Raw genomic sequence first — 20422 nt, 5'->3', positions numbered from 1 at the left:
CCCTGAAGACCCCAGTGGGGTAATATTTGCTCATAGTCATAGCGCCCCCTGTTGGCCACTGGAAATGACACTTTTCATACTATCACATTCTACGTCGAGCTGGTTGATCACATGAACGTAAAGTCGGGTCACAACAACCTAAACATGTAGTTGATGATATATTGAGACATTCGTTTGACTTTGTCAATGGGCGTCGCTGTGACGATGCGGCAAAGTTGGATGTCTCGCCGTGACACAGGAAGTTGATGTTTAAGGTCAAAGGATGCTTGAAACCTCACGAAACGTGTCACATACGTCCAGCGTGGTGAGACGATACATCTGATGTGTTTTGCGAGTGGGCGTGGCCAAATGGCTCACCAGCGCCCCCTGCTGGAGACGGGAAATGAGACAAAAATAGCAACAGTAAGCGGGTATACACGGTCCCTCGCCTGTTGCACATCGGGGCCGTACATCACTGCTTGCAGTTTTAATTTTTCTTGTTTTTCTTCTTCTTGTTTTTCTCCTTCTTCTTCTTCTCCTTGTGGGTGGAGCATCAGCGCCACCAACTGTCTCTGCGACTCAGTCGATGTGACGTATCTTCTGCAGAGGATTGTGGGTCAGAACATCCAGAGAGAGAACATCCTGGTCCTGGGTTAGGGTTAGGGTACTTCCCTCAGTCAGAACCAGCTGCAGGTCCAAATGAGCAGCCTTGATCTCAGTGGATTGGTCACTTGGAAGGGTTAGTGTCAAATATACAACCGCTGCTATAATTAAATACAGTAAAAGGCAATCCTGTTGTGTTAAAACATCCACATATAACGAGGCATTCAGTTTCCTGTGTGAGAAAACAACCAGCTCATGAACTGGTGGACATGCTGGAAGCTTCCACGCATTAGCTGTCACACTAATCCAGCGAGCCGGCCAAGTTTGCATACTAAAGTCTTTTTCTAATTACAGCCCTGTGATCTGATTTGAGAGCCTTGGTCCTCGGCTGATGTGTTAGTGACCATCATGGCAGCCGTTCAGACTGAGGAAACACTTCTCACACACATGACACTCATATGAAAAAGTACCGGTCTGTCCTACCGGCACACAGCTGGTCTGAGAACAAATTCAGTATTTACATTTTGGTGCATTGCAAGAAGCTTGTTTGTTTGTTTGTTTATTTAATGATCTACCATCGGTGAAACTCCACCGGGTGTCACATTGTTATTTACACACTGAAGGTTCGAGTAGTTTACTAACTGCAGCTGCAGCCATTTAATTAATGATGGGAACGTAAAATAATAAATGAGTTGCATCGGTAGCTTAAAGTGTGAATACTTTACTCCTGTTCACTCCTCAACATGGTTTCAGATCCTGACTTCACTGCATTGAGGAGTGTTCTTTCTTCACATTTAATTAATGTCAGTGTTTATTGGTCTTCTATCATTGAACCTCTTATGGGCAGCGGTTCTCAAAATACTAGTAAAGAGTTCTTTATAATATTAGTTCCCTCTTCACAGCTGTTTAACATCATCATGGTGGAGGCCGACTGCAGCACAATAACTTCAGAGATCAGAGCCTGAACCTCCAGACCAGTCTGTCAGGTTCCTCCTGGTTAAAGTCTGGATGATGTCGGTCTGCTGCTGCTTCTCTCTTTACAAACTGACAACACACTGCAGCTCGGAGGTTTGAAGGAGGAGAGATGATCTGATTGGACATGATTGGAGCCAGCTGTGACACCTTCTGATTATTGGCTCCTCCTACTTTACTGAGCCAGATATGGATGGTTGGATGGATATATACTTTATTAATCCCGCAAAAGCAGCAATTTTTTTTTCACTAAAGCATCATTTATAGATACAGGGTATCTATTTGAGAAAAATATCAAATATAAAAATGCACAAAACATACAATACAAATAGAATAATATTAAACTAACTCAACAATAGCGCAAAGATTTGAACAAACAAACAACCAACAGTGCAACGGTGTTATTGTTGTGAGATTGATTTGGCCAGAGGTGATTTATTGTACAGTCTTATTGCAGTGGGCAGGAATGATCTCCTGTATCAGGATGATCTCCTGTATCTGTCCTTGTGACAGCAGCTGGAGGAGTCTTTTGGAGAACGTCCTCCTCTGTCCCTACAGCAGGTGGAGAGGGTGGTCAGGATTATCCAATATGGATAATAGTTTGTTCAGCGTCCTCCTCTCCACCACCTTTTCCAGACTGTCCAGTTTGCAGCCAATGATGGAGCCGGCCTTCTTAACCAGTTTGTTAAGTCTGTTGGTGTCTCCGGCTCCAATACTGCTCACCCCCCCACACCCTCACCCCAGCAGACTACGGTTTGTTTGTGTTCAACACATTCGACACCTTCAGAACTTGGACCTGGATTCGTGCTGCAACTAGACTGATGAAAACAAACCTGTTGTTATGTGAAGTGTTAAATTGAATAAAGCAGGTGTGAAGAGTGATACTTACTTTATCACCTGCTAATTCCTGTTTACATCTGATTTTACAATCATCAATGAACTCTCCTGCTCAACATGATCTTCACTTTTTGCTCCAGGTGTGACTGCTGGAAGAGAGGAGAAGTGAAGAGCTGGTTCTCCTGGTTCCTCTGCAGTCTGACAACAGAACCAGACCCACAACACATCCTGGCCCAAGTCCTGGAGGGACCCATCATTGGACCCATCATCGGACCACAGAGTTCAGTGACTCTCAGCATCATGATCTTCAGAGACAGGAGAGCATATTAACAGATCTTCTGGTCATCCTCTGGGAATATATTGGATTTCCAACCCTTCGTCTGATGCTGACCTGCAGAGTAGACCAAGCGTTGGATGTATGTCCGTCTCCAACCTGGAAGTAAGCAGCTGTTTGGACTTTTCACTCTGTTTTTATTCACAACGATACTCCCTGATGATCACAAGGGAATATGTCACTGTATTTCTGCTGTGCTCCTGTGTGCTGTTGGACTACAGCTCCCAAATCCCCCTGCAGACTGTGCTTCAGAGCAGAACTCATAAGGGTGCAGTGATGTCATGGAGGGGAGCGACAGGAAGTCCGAGTGGGAGGCCGTCTTTGGGGGAAGTGACATCACTGGAAGGCGGGATGAGGTTTAAAAGACATGGGAGGTCGAAGGTGCAGCGGATTAAAAGAGGCTGGGTGTGGAACCAGTTCTTCGTCCTGGAGGAGTACATGGGATCAGAACCTCAGTATGTCGGGAAGGTAAGCACACCTTCATCCCCTCTGACCTCTGCTGGGTTTCTGGAGTCATGCTGCTGGAGGCAGCAGACCCACTTTGTCATCAGACTTGAACAGGGAGACGGTAGTTCTCGTCTGTAGCTGGATAAGATTCAGATCTGAGTGTTACCACACAAGAAAAACAGCCCACTGATCGTCATGTGAACCAACAGAGTCCAGTGGTGTGTCGGACACACAGACTTCAGCTGTAGGCACCAAAACCAAGTGGTCAGGTTCAGGAAGTCATCAGGATTCAGTTTAAAATATTTCTATTCCAGTTTGCTAAGGAGGTGTTCTAACCAGCAGCAGGTTACTGCTGCCCTGCTCGGTGATGAAATAGTCAGCTGAGAGACTTCTAGTTATTGAGGTATTAGTGAGCATCGTTCAGTGGCTGGAGGAGGCTGTGTGTTATTAACGGACATTAAATTAGTGCCTTTTTCACAGAACATGTCTGCACAGTGTAATCATGGTGTAATTAATAATAATTCCCAGTAAACACCGAGACATTTTTCCCTCTAACGACAGAGATCCCAGCTGTGAGACGCACTTTAGACTCCACAGGACGTTTGTGATGCAGAGCAGAGTTCAGATGTGATCAGTTTGGCAGATGGATGTTGCAGCAGCCAGGAGACGGGCAGCAGGTTTCCCTCTGCAGGGTGTAGCTGGCAGGATCAGACAGAGAGGGTCACAGCACAGACCAAACATCCTGGATGTGTGTCAGAGCGTGTCAGCATCACAGGTGGTCCAAACAAAAAGACATCAGCCCGTTGTGATCCTGGAACAACATGTCTGCTCACACAGCGTTGAGAGCAGTAAACAAACAATACTCATTTTTTCATCAATTGAGTTTTCATGTCTGTTGATGAAGAAGAATAGTTTTTGTTTCTGACAATTTTTCCATGAATTACAGATGATGAATATTCAATATTTGTTTGACTCTGCGTGGGAACTCGGTGTGGGCTCTGTTCTGGTCATCCATTACTCATAAAACCCATCAGAAATGCATCGCTGTACAGGTAACCACACTCAGTTAGTGGTACAGACTCGGTGTTATGAGGTCTGATTAGTTCATCACGTTAGACTGGTAATATTCCCTCTGAGCCTCTGTGCCGCTGCACATTAGATGGACGGTTCACAGTTACATCATGAATTGAAACTCTTCAGAGACTTCACTTTGTTTCATGATGTGGTTTTTACCTGAAGCTGTGCTGTCTGATGTGAGGAGCCAACATGTTGAATTCACCCTGACTTGTTATCTGTGATCAGCTGCTGCTGTAACTCATGCTGACAGCTCAGACCCAGTTTATGAAGCACTTCATTCTCATGGGAGACACTCAAAACAAACGAATCATTCAGATTTACAGAAGTATAAAATGTCTTTGAAGACGAAAGGTTTCGAGCTGCAACAGGTCCCATGATGCACCTTGATGATGTCTTTGAAACTCCAAGTTCAGTTTGTAATTTGGGACAGGATCATGTTCACCACTGAACTGAATGTTCACTGAACTGAATGTTCACCACTGAAATATGAGTTCATGTGAACTCATATTTAATTACAAATACACACAATACAATGTTGAAAATGTTGAAACTGAGAAATGATGTTTTATAAAATATATTTTCTCATTTAGAATCTGATGCAGCATCACGTCTCTATAAAGTTGTTCCAGGATCATGTTCACCACTGAGCTGCATCACCTCTTCTGTTAACAACACTCTGGAAACGTTGGGGAAATGAGGAGACCAGTTTCTGGAGTTTTGAAAGTGAAATGTGGTCCCATACTGGCCTGATAGAGGATTTCAGCTGCTCAACAGTTCAGGGTCTCCTTTGTTGTATTGTTCATGTCCTGATGCTCCAGATGTTTTCAATGATTGACAGGTCTGGACTGCAGGAGGCCAGTTTATCAGCGGACTCTTCTACTAGAGAACCATGCTGTTGGAATACGTGCAGAATGTGGTTGGACGTTGTTCTGCTGAAATAAACAAGACCTTCCCTGAAAGAGACGTTGTCTGGATGGCAGCATATGTTGCTCCAAAACCTGAATATATCATTCAGCATTAATGCTTCCTTCCAGATGTTCAAGCTACCCATGCCATGTGCACTAATGCATCCCTGTACCATCACAGATGCTGGCTTTAGAACTGAGCTGATAACAAGCTGGATGGTCCCTCTCCTCTTTAACCTGGAGGATGCAGCGTCCATGATTTCCAAACAGAATCTCAGATTGTGATCCATCAGACCTCAGGACAGTTGTCCACTTCACCTCAGTCCATCTTCAATGATCTCGGTCCAGAGAAGGCGGCGGTGTTTCTGGATCATGTTTCTATCTGGTTTCTTCTTTGGAGAGTTTTAACCTGCATTTGTGGACGCAGCGATGAACTGTGTTCACAGACGATGGTTTTCACAAGTGTTCCTGAGCCCATGCAGTGATTTCCACTCCAGAATAGTGTGTTTTTAATGCAGTGCTGCCTGAGGGCCCGAAGATCTGCTACACGCCGGATTCACTGTTTGTCTTTATTAACAGTGCTGCAGCTCAGAGTGCAGCAGGAGAAACAATGAACTGAACTGACAGAGCAAAGTGTGTCAGTCATACTAATAAGTTTAATACAATACATACTCACAGACAAACACACACACACACACACACACACACACACACACACACACACACACACACACACACACACACACACACACACACACACACACACAGCATCAAACCAGCAGCACTCCTTTCTGTCATCATGTTACTGGAGGTAACAGTGAGCGTCTTTCATACAGACTGAGACAGAAAAGTAAAGAGCAAATAATACATGAGAAAAAGACAACTTCTATTTAAAGTGGACGTGACTGCACAGTTGTTGTTCCTCTGGTAAGATTTAAGAAGTGACTACGCCTGCATTTAACAGACACTTTATACTGAAACATCACCTTGATATCTCCTAATAAGCCGAAATAAGCCATCATCTTTTTATTTCCAATCATGTTACTGATCTGTTGCCATGGCAACCTAATTAGTTGTCAGATGTTCCACCAGATGTGTTTTTCCAGTCTTTTGTTGACCCTGTCACAACTTTTTTTTTTTTTTTTGTGAGGTGTTGCTGCCATCAAATTCAAAACATATGTTGTTGTCTTTGGTCCACTTTCAATTAAATAAGGGTTTATTTTAATTGCAAATCATCATATTCTGTTTTTTATTTACACTTTACACAGCATCACAACTTTTCTTTTGAAACCGGGTTGTACTGTGAACGGACGTGGTTTAAATGCAACCTCAACTTCCATCAATTGTTGAGTCCATGAACTGCTTTCACACAAACACAGGCTGATGGATGTGTTTTTTGGCTGTTGCTGTTTTGCTGAAACCTTCTATGCTAGTTGTAAGTAAAGTCCTCTTTTCTCTGTGCTCTGCTGGCACTACTGCAGGCAGCAGTTGGAACACATGCCGGTGTTAACCAGGCAGACTGAAGCTGTCAGGCTCCACTGGTGCCCAGCCAGAAGGACGTGTGCCCAGGGGTTTCTGATTAATCTGCTGCTGGTGCTAATAGCAGGGTCACAGCTTGATTATCAGCAGAGCAGGCAGGGCTGCGTGGAAGGAGGGGGAAGAGGGAATCAGATGACCTCGTGCCACTTGGAGTTTCAGTCAGCTTTTAGTTTTAAAAGCCCTGCTTGCATCTGTGGAGGCCGGCAGGTTTAGAGGCTTAAAGCAGAGCAGAGTCCAGCTTGGACCGAAGGAGCTACAGCTCAACACGCACATCTTATCACTCACCGAGCAGCAAACAGGCCTCACACGTTGTCCTCCACTGGTCCTCCTCTGAGGTCGTCTTGAAGACACAGTGTCCCCGTAACACCGTTCCACTTTAAGAAGACATGTTCTTTTTCCCACATTGACTTTCTTGCTGATGATCTCCTGTAAAGCGTTTTGTTCTTGTTATATTTATATTTCTTAATTTCAATGGGATCAGATTTCCTTTTCCTTTTGCGGTCGCTCTGTTTTCCATTGCTGGAATCACTTTAACTCACAAACCCTCATTTAAATACAGAGATTTGCACCTGATTTCAATGAAGCAGTTACTCAGTAAAGCACCTGCAAAACAGGTGCAAAATAAATGTGCAAACTTTTAGAAGGAACACACAATTTAGTTCCTTTATTTGAGATCTTAGTCAATCAGGCCCTGAGTGTGTACTTCTGTTCCTTCAGATATCGATAAGCCTAAAAATATTAAACATGAAGAAACACAAAGATCATCATCCAGTGTCTCTGTAAACAGGATTTGTTTCAGTGTTTGTGAAAGTTACAAAGTTCACTTGAACAGGAAGTAACTGTCTTCCAGAAGGTCAATTCGAGAAACTTTTAGAAGGAACACACAATTTAGTTCCTTTATTTGAGATCTTAGTAAATCAGACCCTAAATGTACTAAAATACACACTGATTGCTTCTCCTGTTACTACTGTCAGGTTTATTAAATATCATTGCGGGTACTAAATTTATGTATTTGTATTTCTCCTCCCAGTATTTTAAACATTCAAGTAAAAACGCCCAATATGACATAATGTGTTCATTCAAAATATATATACACCACCAGCCAAAAGTTTTGAGAATGACACAAATATTAATTTTCACAAAGTCTGCTGCCTCCGTTTTTATGATTGTAATTTGCATATACTCCAGAATGTTATGAAGAGTGATCAGATAAATTGCAATTAATTGCAAAGTCCCTCTTTGCCATGAAAATGAACTTAATCCCCCAAAAAACATCTCCATTGCATTTCAGCCCTGCCACAAAAGGACCAGCTGACATCATGTCAGTGATTCTCTCGTTAACACAGGTGAGAGTGTTGACGAAGACAAGGCTGGAGATCACTGTCATGCTGATTGAGTTAGAATAACAGACTGGAAGCTTTAAAAGGAGGGTGGTGCTTGAAATAATTGTTCTTCCTCTGTTAATTTTTTAAATTTTTTTTTTTTTTAATTTCACTTTATTAATCCCCGGTTACCTGCAAGGAAACATGTGCCGTCATCATTGCTTTGCACAAAAAGGGCTTCACAGGCAAGGATATTGCTGCTAGTAAGATTGCACCTAAATCAACCATTTATCGGCTCATCAAGAACTTCAAGGAGGGAGGTTCAGTTGTTGTGAAGAAGGCTTCAGGGAGCCCAAGAAAGTCCAGCAAGCGCCAGGACCGTCTCCTAAAGTTGATCGAGCTGTGGGTTCGGGGCACCACTAGTGCAGAGCTTGCTCAGGAACGGCAGCAGGCAGGTGTGACTGCATCTGCACGCAGTGAGGCGAAGACTTTTGGAGGATGGCCTGGTGTTAAGAAGGGCAGCAAAGAAACCACTTCTCTCCAAGAAAAACATCAGGGACAGACTGATATTCTGCTAAAGGTACAGGGACTGCTGAGGACTGGGGTAAAGTCATTTTCTCTGATGAATCCCTTTTCTGATCGTTTGGGGCATCCGGAAAAAAGCTTGTCCGGAGAAGAAAAGGTGAGCGCTACCATCAGTCCTCTGTCATGCCAACAGTAAAGCCTCCCGAGACCATTCATGTGTGGGGTTGCTTCTCCGCCAAGGGAGTGGGCTCAGCCCTGAATAAAGAACGGGACCAAAACATCCTCCGAGTGGACAAACACAAACACACAAATTCTGACAAACTCCAAGCATTGATTAAAAGAATGGGATCAGTCAGGATGGGCCAGAAGTTAAATGACAGCATGACAGGGAGAATTATAGAGGTCTTGAAAAAGAAGGGTCAACACTGCAAATATTGACTCTTTGCATAAACTTAATGTAATTGTCAATAAAAGCCTTTGACACTTATGAAATGCTTACAATTATACTTCAGTATACCGAAGTAACATCAGACAAAGAACTGTGTTATGTGGTGGAGTATTTTTCCAGGACCCAAATGCAAGCACACAGACTCGAGGTATCAGTTCCAAAAATACTGTCTTTATTGTCCAAAAAATAAACAAACAAAAAACTACAAACCAAAAGGTGGCACCGAGCGTGTCCACTTTACGTCCAGTCGGGAGGGCAACTCAACCGACAGCTCCAGGGGGACACGGGTAACAGGGCAGCCGGCAGACCAGCGGAAGGGACGGCGTCAACAATCCTCCTAGCCGGGAGGGCAACTCCACCGACTGGTGATTTTGACCGGGATATCCGCAGGAGACACAGAGGCCGGAGGAACGGGAACAGGAACAGGACTGACGGAGAGCTGACGGAGAGCTGACGGGGAGCAGACGGAAGACGGAACGGGTGGCTAACAAAAATGCACCGACAACCAGAGTTGTGCAGGGGCAGGGTACATATAGTCTGGGGAGGTGATCAGGGAGATGCAGCACACCTGCAGGTGGTGATCAGGGGTGAGTGGCTGCATCTGCTGGGACTGGTGAGGGGCGTGGCCACGGGAGGTGAGGGGCGTGGCCACAGACAAAGACAGGGGACACAGGAGGAGAGCTGATCGGGGGCAAAACGGAGGACAAAACTGAACTCCTGACAAACTGAAAACACTGAAGCAGAAAACTTTGTGAAAACCAATACTTGTGTCATTCTCCAAACTTTTGGCCAAGGCTGTATATATACAGCTCTGGGAAAAATGAAGAGACCACTTCAAAATCATCAGTTTCTCTGGTTTTACTATTTATTGGTATGTTTGAGTAAAATAAAAAAAATGGTTTCATTGTACAAACTACTGACAACATTTCTCCCAAATTTCAAATGAAAATATTTTCATTTAAAACATTTATTTGCAGAAAATGACAAGTGGTCAAACTAACAAAAAGATGCAGAGTTTTCAGATCTAGAATAATGCAAAGAAAACAAGTTCATATTCATTTTTAAACAACACAATACTAATGATTTAACTCAGGAAGAGTTCAGAAATCAATATTTGGTGGAATAATTGATTAATGATTTCCAATCCCAGCTTCATGCGTCTTGGCGTCTCTCCACCTCTTTCACTTTGATGTTGGGAGACTTTATGACTCCTGGTGCAAAGATTCAAACAGCTCAGCTTTGTTTGACGGCTGGTGACCGTCCATCTTCCTCTTCATCACATTCCAGAGGTTTTCAATGGGATTCAGGTCTGGAGATCTGGCCGGCCATGACAGGGTCCTGATCTGGTGGTCCTTCATCCACACCTTCACTGACCTGGCTGTGTTTCATGGAGCATCGTCCTGCTGGAAGAACCCTCCTCAGAGTTGGGGAACATCGTCAGAGCAGAAGGAAGCACGTTTTCTTCCAGGACAACTTTGTCCTTGGCTCGATTCATGCGTCCTTCACGAAGACAAATCTGTCCGATTCCAGCCTTGCTGAAGCCCCTCAGATCTTCACCGATCCTCCACCACATTTCACAGAATGTGGAGACTCTGTGGCTCGTCGACCTCTCCAGGTCTCCGTCTAACCATTAGACCACCAGGTGTTGGGCAAAGCTGAACATTGGACTCCTCAGAGAAGATGACCTTCCTCCAGTCCTCTCTGGTCCAATCCTTCTGGTCTTCTTCAAACCTCAGCCTGGCTCTTTTTTGCTTCTCATGATGAAGGGCTTTTTTCTATCTTTGCCCGACTTCAGCCACCAGCAGCCTGTTTCTAACCGTCCTCACCGTCCTCTTCACCCCAGCTGCCGTCTGCCATTCTTTTTGGAGTTCACTTGATGTCATCCTACGGTTGTTGAGTGACATTGGAATGAGTTGGTGGTCATCCCGGTGAGCGGAGAGTCATTTTGGTCCTCTGCTGGTCTGTGGCTTTGTTGTCCCTAATGTCTGTGGCTTTGTTGTCCCTAATGTCTGCTGCTTGACTTCGTTCTTCTGAACTGTCATCTTTGACATTTGAAGGATGGAAGCAGCCTGACGCTCACTGTGTTCCTCTGCCAGTAAAACCAGAGTTGAACTCTTTTTCTCACTCAGAACTTTTCTTTTGAACTCTTTTGGTAAATAGTCACTTTTTTTTAATTCCAATTACATTAGAAGGTTCTACTAGCACCGTTTCTGCCATCCAGCTGGTCCTATTGTAAGAGGACAATGATGACCACAGCACTGGTTTTATACTTTTCTTCATTAAATAAGTTTTGGTTCAGGTGATCACCTGATCAGTACCTCATTAAGTAGAATCAGGTGTTCCTGTATTGGAATTCAACAGACTGGAATGGAACGGCTGCCGTACATGTAGAGATGCTGATTTAAGAACAATTTGGAGTGGTCTCTTAATTTTATATACACTGCTCCAAAAAATAAAGGGAACACTTAAACAACACATCCTAGATCTCAATGAATGAAATATTCCAGTTAAAATCTTGATTCATTACATAGTGGAATGTGTTGAGAACAAAATAACATCAGAATGATCAATGGAAATCAGAATCATTATCCATGGAGGTCTGGATTCAGAATCATACTCCAAATAAAAGTGTAAAAATCAGATCACAGGCTGATCCAACTTCTGTGGAGATTCCTGAAGACAAGTCCAAATGAGTCTCAGTAGTGTGTGTGTCCTCCACATGCCTGTATCACTCCCTACAACGCCTGGGCATGCTCCTGATGAGACCACGGATGTTCTCCTGAGGGATCTCCTCCCAGACCTGGATCAAAGCATCAGTCCACTCCTGGACAGTCTGCGGTGGACGTGGCGTCGGCGGACGGAACGAGACGCGATGTCCCGGATGTGCCGGATTGGATTCAGGTCTGGGGGACGGGCGGGCCGGTCCGGAGCATCGACGCCTTCATCGTGCAGGAACTGCTGACACACTCCAGCCACATGAGGCCGAGCATTGTCCTGCATCAGAAGAACCCAGGACCCACTGCACCAGCAGATGGTCTTCAACGGGTCTGAGGATCTCATCCCGGGACCTAATGGCAGTCAGGGTACCTCTGGCTAGCACACGGAGGGCTGCGCTGCCCTCCGAAGAAACGCCTCCCCAGACCGTCGCTGACCCGCCGCCGAACCGGTCCCGCTGGAGGATGTTGCAGGCAGCAGAACGTTCTCCACGGCGTCTCCAGACTCCGTCACGTCTGTCACATGTGCTCAGTGTGAACCTGCTCTCATCCGTGAAGACCGCAGGGCGCCGACGGAGAAGCTGCCGATCTCGGTGTTCTCCGGTAAAGTCCGGTCTCCCCGCACGGTGTTGGGCTGTAAGCACAGACCCCACTTGTGGACGTCGGGCCCTCGTACCGCCCTCATGGAGTCTGTTTCTGACAGTTTGAGCAGAAACATGCACATTAGTGGCCTGCTGGAGGTCATTTTGTAGGACTCTGGCAGCGCTCCTCCTGCTCCTCCTTGCACAAAGGAGCAGATAGCGGTCCCGCTGCCGGGTTGTTGTCCTCCTACGTCCCCCTCCACGTTTCCTGGTGGACCGGCCCGTCTCCCGGTATGTCCTCCGTCCTCTTGACACTGTGCTGACAGACACAGCAAACCTTCTTGCCACAGCGTGCATTGATGTGCCATCCTGGATGAGCTGCACTACCTGAGCAACTTCTGTGGGTTGGAGACACCTCATGCTCCCTCTAGTGGTGAGGACACTGGCAAAATGCAAAAGGGACAAAACTCATCCAGAAAGGACGAGGACAGAGAAACGGTCTGTGGTCACCACCTGCAGAACCGTTCCTTTATAGGGTTGTCTTGATAATTGCCTCATTTCCACCTGTTTGTTCCATTTGTACAACAGCAGGTGAAACTGATCCACAATCAGTGTTGATCCGAACTGGACAGCTTGATTTCACAGAAGTGGGATTGATTGGAGTTACATTGAGGTGTTTAAGTGTTCCCTTTATTTTTTGGAGCAGTGTATAACTGAGTATCTGGCCTAAGACTCCCCTCTTCACCTTCAGTGATTGTTGATGATAAGATTCAGCATTAGTTCTTCACTGAGAGGAATAAAGATGTGAGTTTGTAGTTTTCAGGGAGTGAACTGTTGTTGGATCAGATGAAGCTACAATTTGTCATTTGTGTGATTCTGATCATATAACGTCTGCATGGGTTTATCTTGTATGTTTGTTTGTACTTTATGATGATGATGATTTCAGTGAGACGACCTGATTACACAATGTCACCGGTCAGTGGCCATAGTGTGAGAATATGATCAGGCAGAATCTAAAAACAAGTACAGCACTGTGTGTGTTTGGAACTTCTTGTTTACTATACTGACCAACTTTCACCAAAAAATGTTGACTCCAAAATGTCTACAATAAAAATATCTACTAGGAAACAACCTAATGAAAGTGAAACACAAACTTCTTTAATATGACTCATCATTTCACATAAAGATTAAGTTTTTATGTTCAGCTTTTTGAGGCAAATATCACATCAAAATCTTCTAAATAGATGATATGATATACATATACTTGTACAGTACAACAACAATCCCCGTGTGACCTATGTGATACATTGAACCATCACATCATTTTAGTTTACAGAGTAAGATCAAAGCAGTCTGTAATTTACTGAACACATACACAACTTACACATGAAACACAGCGTATTATATAACAGTTCAGTGCACAACAATGTGATCTATTTACTACCTCTATGACTCCAACATGCTGAAAGTGATCTGTCTGTCAGATTATAATTTTACTTCCTTCGAAGATTAGGAGGTCAGGGTCGGTGTTTCTGGATGGAGACACTCACGTCTGATGACAGATGGCTCACTTAGGCTTATTAGGAGATATCAAGGTGATGTTTCAGTATAAAGTGTTTGTTAAATGCAGGCGTAGTCACTTCTTAAATCTTACCAGAGGAACAACAACTGTGCAGTCACGTCCACTTTAAATAGAAGTCGTCTTTTTCTCATGTATTATTTGCTCTTTACTTTTCTGTCTCAGTCTGTATGAAAGACGCTCACTGTTACCTCCAGTAACATGATGACAGAAAGGAGTGCTGCTGGTTTGATGCTGGGTGTGTGTGTGTGTGTGTGTGTGTGTGTGTGTGTGTGTGTGTGTGTGTGTGTGTGTGTGTGTGTGTGTGTGTGTGTGTGTGTGTGTGTGTGTGTGTGTGTGTTTGTCTGTGAGTATGTATTGTATTAAACTTATTAGCATGACTGACACACTTTGCTCTGTCAGTTCAGTTCATTGTTTCTCCTGCTGCACTCTGAGCTGCAGCACTGTTAATAAAGACAAACAGTGAATCCGGCATGTAGCAGATCTTCAGGTCCTCAGGCAGCACTGCATTAAAAACACACTATTCTGGAGTGGAAATCACTGCATGGGCTCAGGAACACTTGTGAAAACCATCGTCTGTGAACACAGTTCATCGCTGCGTCCACAAATGATGTTAAAACTCTCCAAAGAAGAAACCAGATAGAAACATGATCCAGAAACACCGCCGCCTTCTCTGGACCGAGATCATTGAAGATGGACTGAGGTGAAGTGGACAACTGTCCTGAGGTCTGATGGATCACAATCTGAGATTCTGTTTGGAAAACATGGACGCTGCATCCTCCGGGTTAAAGAGGAGAGGGACCATCCAGCTTGTTATCAGCTCAGTTCTAAAGCCAGCATCTGTGATGGTACAGGGATGCATTAGTGCACATGGCATGGGTAGCTTGAACATCTGGAAGGAAGCATTAATGCTGAATGATATATTCAGGTTTTGAAGCAACATATGCTGCCATCCAGACAACGTCTCTTTCAGGGAAGGTCTTGTTTATTTCAGCAGAACAACGTCCAACCACATTCTGCACGTATTCCAACAGCATGGTTCTCTAGTAGAAGAGTCCGCTGATAAACTGGCCTCCTGCAGTCCAGACCTGTCAATCATTGAAAACATCTGGAGCATCAGGACATGAACAATACAACAAAGGAGACCCTGAACTGTTGAGCAGCTGAAATCCTCTATCAGGCCAGAATGGGACCACATTTCACTTTCAAAACTCCAGAAACTGGTCTCCTCAGTTCCCCAACGTTTCTAGAATGTTGTTAAAAGAAGAGTTGATGCAGCTCAGTGGTGAACATGATCCTGGAACAACTTTATAGAGACGTGTTACTGCATCAGATTCTAAATGTTTTAAAAAACAATGAAATTACTCAGTTTCAACATGTGATACGTTGTCTTTGGTCTATTTTCAATTAAATATGGGGTTACATGATTTACAAATTCTCACATTGTGTTTTTATTTATATTTCACTTTTTTAAAGTGACGTTCATCAAACAATCTGTGTTAACAGAAATGTACCGTAAAATAATAAGCGCTTGTGATGGAGCTGTGATGAAGCTTTCCATTTCTTGTCTTCATATATAACGTTCCCTCCCTGCTGCTGACAGTGTGTAGAACTCGCATCTCCCAGTCTGTCCTTCTGCTGACCTTCTGAGGGACAGACGTATCATCTCAATACATGTTTACCTGACATCCGCAGTGCACCTCCATCTGCCACACCGGCTGATCAACTAAATTACTGCTGGACAGCACAGTGTGTGGTCATCAGGTTCAACCAGGAAACAAGACTCTGATATTGAACACTGGAATGAATGGATGAATGTTGTAATGAATGGATGGATATTGTAATGAAAGGATGACTGTTGTAATGAAAGGATGAATGCTGCAATGAAAGGATGGATGTTGTAATGAATGGATGGATGCTGTAATGAAAGGATGACTGTTGTAATGAAAGGATGAATGCTGTAATGGAAGGATGGATGTTGTAATGAATGGATGGATGCTGTAATGGAAGGATGGATGTTGTAATGAATGGATGGATGCTGTAATGAAAGGATGACTATTGTAATGAAAGGATGAATGCTGTAATGAAAGGATGGATTTTGTAATGAAAGGATGAATGCTGTAATGAAAGGATGACTGTTGTAATGAATAGATGGATGTTGTAATGAAAGGATGAATGTTGTAATGAATGGAGGAATGTTGTAATGAAAGGAGTAATGTTGTAATGAATGGTTCGATGTTGTAATGAATGGATGAATGTTGTAATGAATGGATAAACAGTAATGAATGGATGAAGATTAATGGATGGATGAATGTTGTAATGAATGGATAAACAGTAATGAATGGATGAACATTAATGAATGGATGAACATTAATGAATGGACGAATGTCGTAATGAAGGGATGAACCGAAATGAACGTGAATACAGTTCATCAGGGTGATTACAGCTGAAGATCGAGTGATGTAAGTTGGGGGAAGAAGGATGGTGTTTGTGCTGCTGTGCCGAGCTGATGTCATGATTCTTTAATGCAGTGATCCGTTTCTTTCAGAGTCACTGAATCCTGGAAGCAGAGCAGTGTTTCCATGAAGTTTATCTGGTTGATGTGGACGATACAACGTCAGCTGGTCAGATGAAACTGTTAAGCAGGTTATTATTGTTGGACAGATCATCAGATATTTAAACCGCATTGCATTGTTTTGAATCCCTTTGTGGTTGTGTTTGGACTCTTTGTGTTTGGTTTTGATCTATTTGTGATTGGATTTGGTCTCTGTGGTTGTTTTATATCTCTTTCTGATCACCTTGTCAACATTTTGTGCGTCTCTTTGCTTTGAATTTAATTCAATTACATTTTATTTGTATAGCGCCAAATCACAACACAGGTTATTTCATGGCACTTAACATGTTAAATTCCTTACAGCAAGACTTTACGATATTACACAGAGAAACCCAACAATTCAACAATTCAACAATTCCCACATAAGTTAGGAGAGAAAAAACTCCTCTTTAAGGGAGACAAACCTCCAACAGAACCAGGCTCAGAGGTGGGCGGAGCATCTGTTAACAGAACCAGGATCAGAGGTGGGTTGAGCATCTGCCTTGACCGGCTGGGGTGAGAGGAGAGCAGAGAGAGAAAAGAACAGCATAGAGATAGAAGAGAAGAACTGTTGGTGGAGACGACAATCACAGAGCAGAGACATGCAGCTCCATGACGGGACATCTGGAAAAGAAAGAACAGAAACTACACGAGTGAAGGAACTGAATGGAGACAACAGAGAATAAGAAGAAACTATGGGAGAGAAAAAGATGGTGAGGTATGAGTCAGTTAAAGAGTAGGAGGAAAGAAAAGAAGCTCAGCATGTAACGAGGTCTCCCAGCAGCCTCGGCCTATAACAGCATAACTAAGGGTTGGTTCAGGTCTACCTGAGCCAGCCCTAACTATAGGCTTTATCAAGAAGGAACGTTTTGAGTCTAATCTTAAAGCTAGAGAGGGTTTCTGCCCCTCCAACACAAACTGGGAGCTGGTTCCACAGGGGAGGAGCCTGAAAACTGAAGCTCCGCCTCCCATTCTACTTCTGGAAACTCCAGGAACCACAAGTAGACCAGCGTACTGAGAGAGAAGTGCTCTGCTAGGATTATATGGTTCTATAAGATCTCTAAGATATGATGGAGCCTGGTCATGTAGAGCTTTGTAAGTCACCAAGAGAATTTTTAACTCTATTCTTGATTTCACAGGAAGCCAGTGAAGAGAAGATAAAACTGGAGAAATATGATCTCTCTTGATAAATCCCATCAGTACTCTTGCTGCAGCATTTTGGATCAGCTGCAGGTTTTTAATGAGTAATTTGGACATCCTAACAACAAGGAATTACAATAATCTAGTCTAGAAGCAACAAATACATGAATGAGTTTTTTCTGCGTCACGCTGAGGAAGGATTTTCATGATTTTATTAATATTACGTAGATGAAAGAAGGCAGTTCTGGAGATTTGCTTTATCTTGTGTCTAAAGGACAAATCCTCATCAAAGATGACTCTAAGGTTCCTCACAGTTTTGCTGGAGGCCAAGACAACGTCATCTAGAGTAACTAAGTGATTACAGAAAGAGTTTCTGGGGTGTTTAGGACCAAGTACAAGAACTTCTGTTTTGTCTGAATTTCGAAGCAGGAAGTTTTTGGTCATCCAGACCTTTATGTCTTTTAGACAGGCTTCAAGTTTTACTAACTGATTAGTTTCATCTAGTTTTATAGAAAGATATAGCTGAGTGTCATCTGCATAACAATGGAAGTTGATGCAGTGCTTCCTGATGACATCTCCTAATGGAAGCATGTACAAAGTAAAAAGTATTGGGCCTAACACTGAGCCTTGTGGAACTCCATAACTAACTCTTGTTTGTCTGGAAGATTCATTGTTGACATGGACAAACTGGAAGCTATCTGATAAGTAGGATTTGAACCAGTCTAATGCAGTTCCTTTAATCCTCGTAACGTCTTCTAATCTCTGTAATAAGATCGTATGATCAATCGTATCAAAAGCAGCACTGAGGTCCAGAAGAACAAGTACAGAGACAAGTCCATTATCTGAGGCTAATAAAAGGTTGTTAGTAACTTTCACCAGAGCTGTTTCTGTGCTATGATGAACTCTAAAGACTGAACATCTTCAAACAGATCATTCCTTTGGAAATGATCACAAAGTTGATTTGAAACAACATTTTCAAGGATTTTAGAAAGAAACGTCAGGTTGTAAATTGGTCTGTAGTTTCCTAAAACAGCTGATCAAGAGTCATCTTTTTAAGTAAAGATTTAATTACAGCCACTTTAAAAGCCTGCGGTACATAGCTGGTTACACTAGATAGGTTGATCTGATCTAATATGAAAGTATTAATTAAAGGGAAGACTTCCTTAAAAAGTTTAGTTGGGATGAGATCTAACAGACAGCTAGAGGATCCAGATGAAGAAATAATTCTAGTTAACTCAGAGAGCTCAACAGGAGAGAAATGTTCCAAGTTTACATCTGGTCCTACAGTTGCTTTCAGGGCTGCTGTTGCTTAGCAACACATCAGTGATTGTGTCAGGAAGGGTCGGCCCGATTCTCTCCCTGATAGTAAGAATTTCATTAGTAAAGAAGTTAATGAAGTCATTACTGCTGAGAGCTGAAGGAATAGAGGGCTCAACAGAACTGGGACTCTTTGGCAGCCTGCTACAGTGATGAAAAGAAACCTGGGGTTGTTCTTGTTGTCCTCTATTAATGATGAATAATATAAAGTTCTGGCCTTACGAAGAGCTTTCTTATATAATATTAGACTCTCCTTCCAGACAGGTGAAATTCTTCTAAATTAGTGGAACTCCATTTCCTTTCCATCTTTCTAGTCGCTGCCTAGCAGAGCGTAGTTCTGAGTTGTACCATGGAGACAACTTCCTCTGGTTCATGACTCTCTTCTTCAGAGGGGCGACATCATCTAGAGTTGGAGCAGAGATACTGCAGTGTTTTCTACCAGATGATCCACTTGTGTGGGACTAAGATCAACGTAGATGTCTTCCACTGCTTTAACACACGGCATCGAAGAGGATAAACATGTAACTGCTTCCTTAAACTTGGCCACGGCATCATCTGACAGACATCTACTGTAGTGGGATTTATTCCCACATGCTGTGTCGTCCATTAATGTAACTTCAGATGTTAATAAGAAGTGGTCCGACAAAACAGGGTTTTGAGGAAATACTATGACATTTTCAGTTTCCATCCCATACGACAGAACCAGATGGAGGGTGTGGTTACCACGGTGACGGAGTTTATTTACATTTTGAGAAAAGCCTATAGAATCTAATAATGAGCTGAAAGTAGAACTGAGGCTGTCGTTGTCCACGTCAACATGAATGTTAAAGTCTCCCACTATCATCACTTTATCTGAACTCAGCACTAAATCTGATCAAAAGTCAGAATTCAGTTAGAAACTCTGAATAAGGACCAGGTGGGAGATAAACAACAACAATACAATCCGTTTCTCTGCTTTCCAGTTTGGGTGAGAGACTAAGAGTCAGACTCTCAAATGATTTATAACTAAGTTTAGGCTTTGGATTAATTGATAAACTTGAGTCGAAGATTGCTGCCACTCCTCCTCCTCCTCCTATGGGCGGCACGGTGGTGCAGTGGTTAGCATTGTCACCTCACAGCAAAAAAGGTTCTGCGTTTGAATCCGGTCCTGGGCCTTTCTGTGCGGAGTTTGCATGTTCTCCCTGTGCTTGCGTGGGTTCTCTCCAGGTTCTCCGGCTTCCTCCCATCATCCAAAAACATGCACCTCAGGTCAGGTTAACTGGCGCCACGCTGGTGCCAGCCTGCTGCAGCATCTCCCCCCTGCTGTAGTGAAGAAATTTCCCCTCGGGGATTAATAAAGTGTATAAATAAAAATAAAAAAATCCTCCTTTTGTCTTATAAAACAATATTATTTGACAATGCAATTCATGCAAGTTGCTGGTCTCATTTGGTGATTTGTTCATTTTTAACTCAGGGGATGGAGTATTTAACCTATATTGTACAGAATTGAGTAGCTTATTTATAGTACATA

General features: G+C 43.4%; 1 protein-coding gene across 1 annotated transcript in view; it reads left to right on the top strand.

Moving 5' to 3' along the window:
* Positions 1-2787: 2787 nt before the first annotated feature.
* The window catches only part of LOC138614593 (cadherin-12-like), a 61169-nt gene continuing 43534 nt past the window's right edge, over positions 2788-20422 (top strand). Inside the window, exon 1 of the mRNA XM_069688126.1 lies at positions 2788-3193. Within this exon, the coding sequence (XP_069544227.1) occupies positions 2810-3193 (384 nt within the window). The 5' untranslated portion in view covers positions 2788-2809. The remainder of the gene's footprint in view (positions 3194-20422) is intronic.

This window comes from Brachyistius frenatus, unplaced genomic scaffold, assembly GCF_029030835.1.
Source record: "Brachyistius frenatus isolate BFR_SWC_R1_liver_20210118 unplaced genomic scaffold, ASM2903083v1 Contig_530, whole genome shotgun sequence".
NCBI classification, from domain to species: Eukaryota; Metazoa; Chordata; class Actinopteri; family Embiotocidae; genus Brachyistius; species Brachyistius frenatus.
The sequence above is the reverse complement of the archived record's forward strand: the minus strand, read 5'-3'. Positions and strand labels throughout refer to the sequence as shown.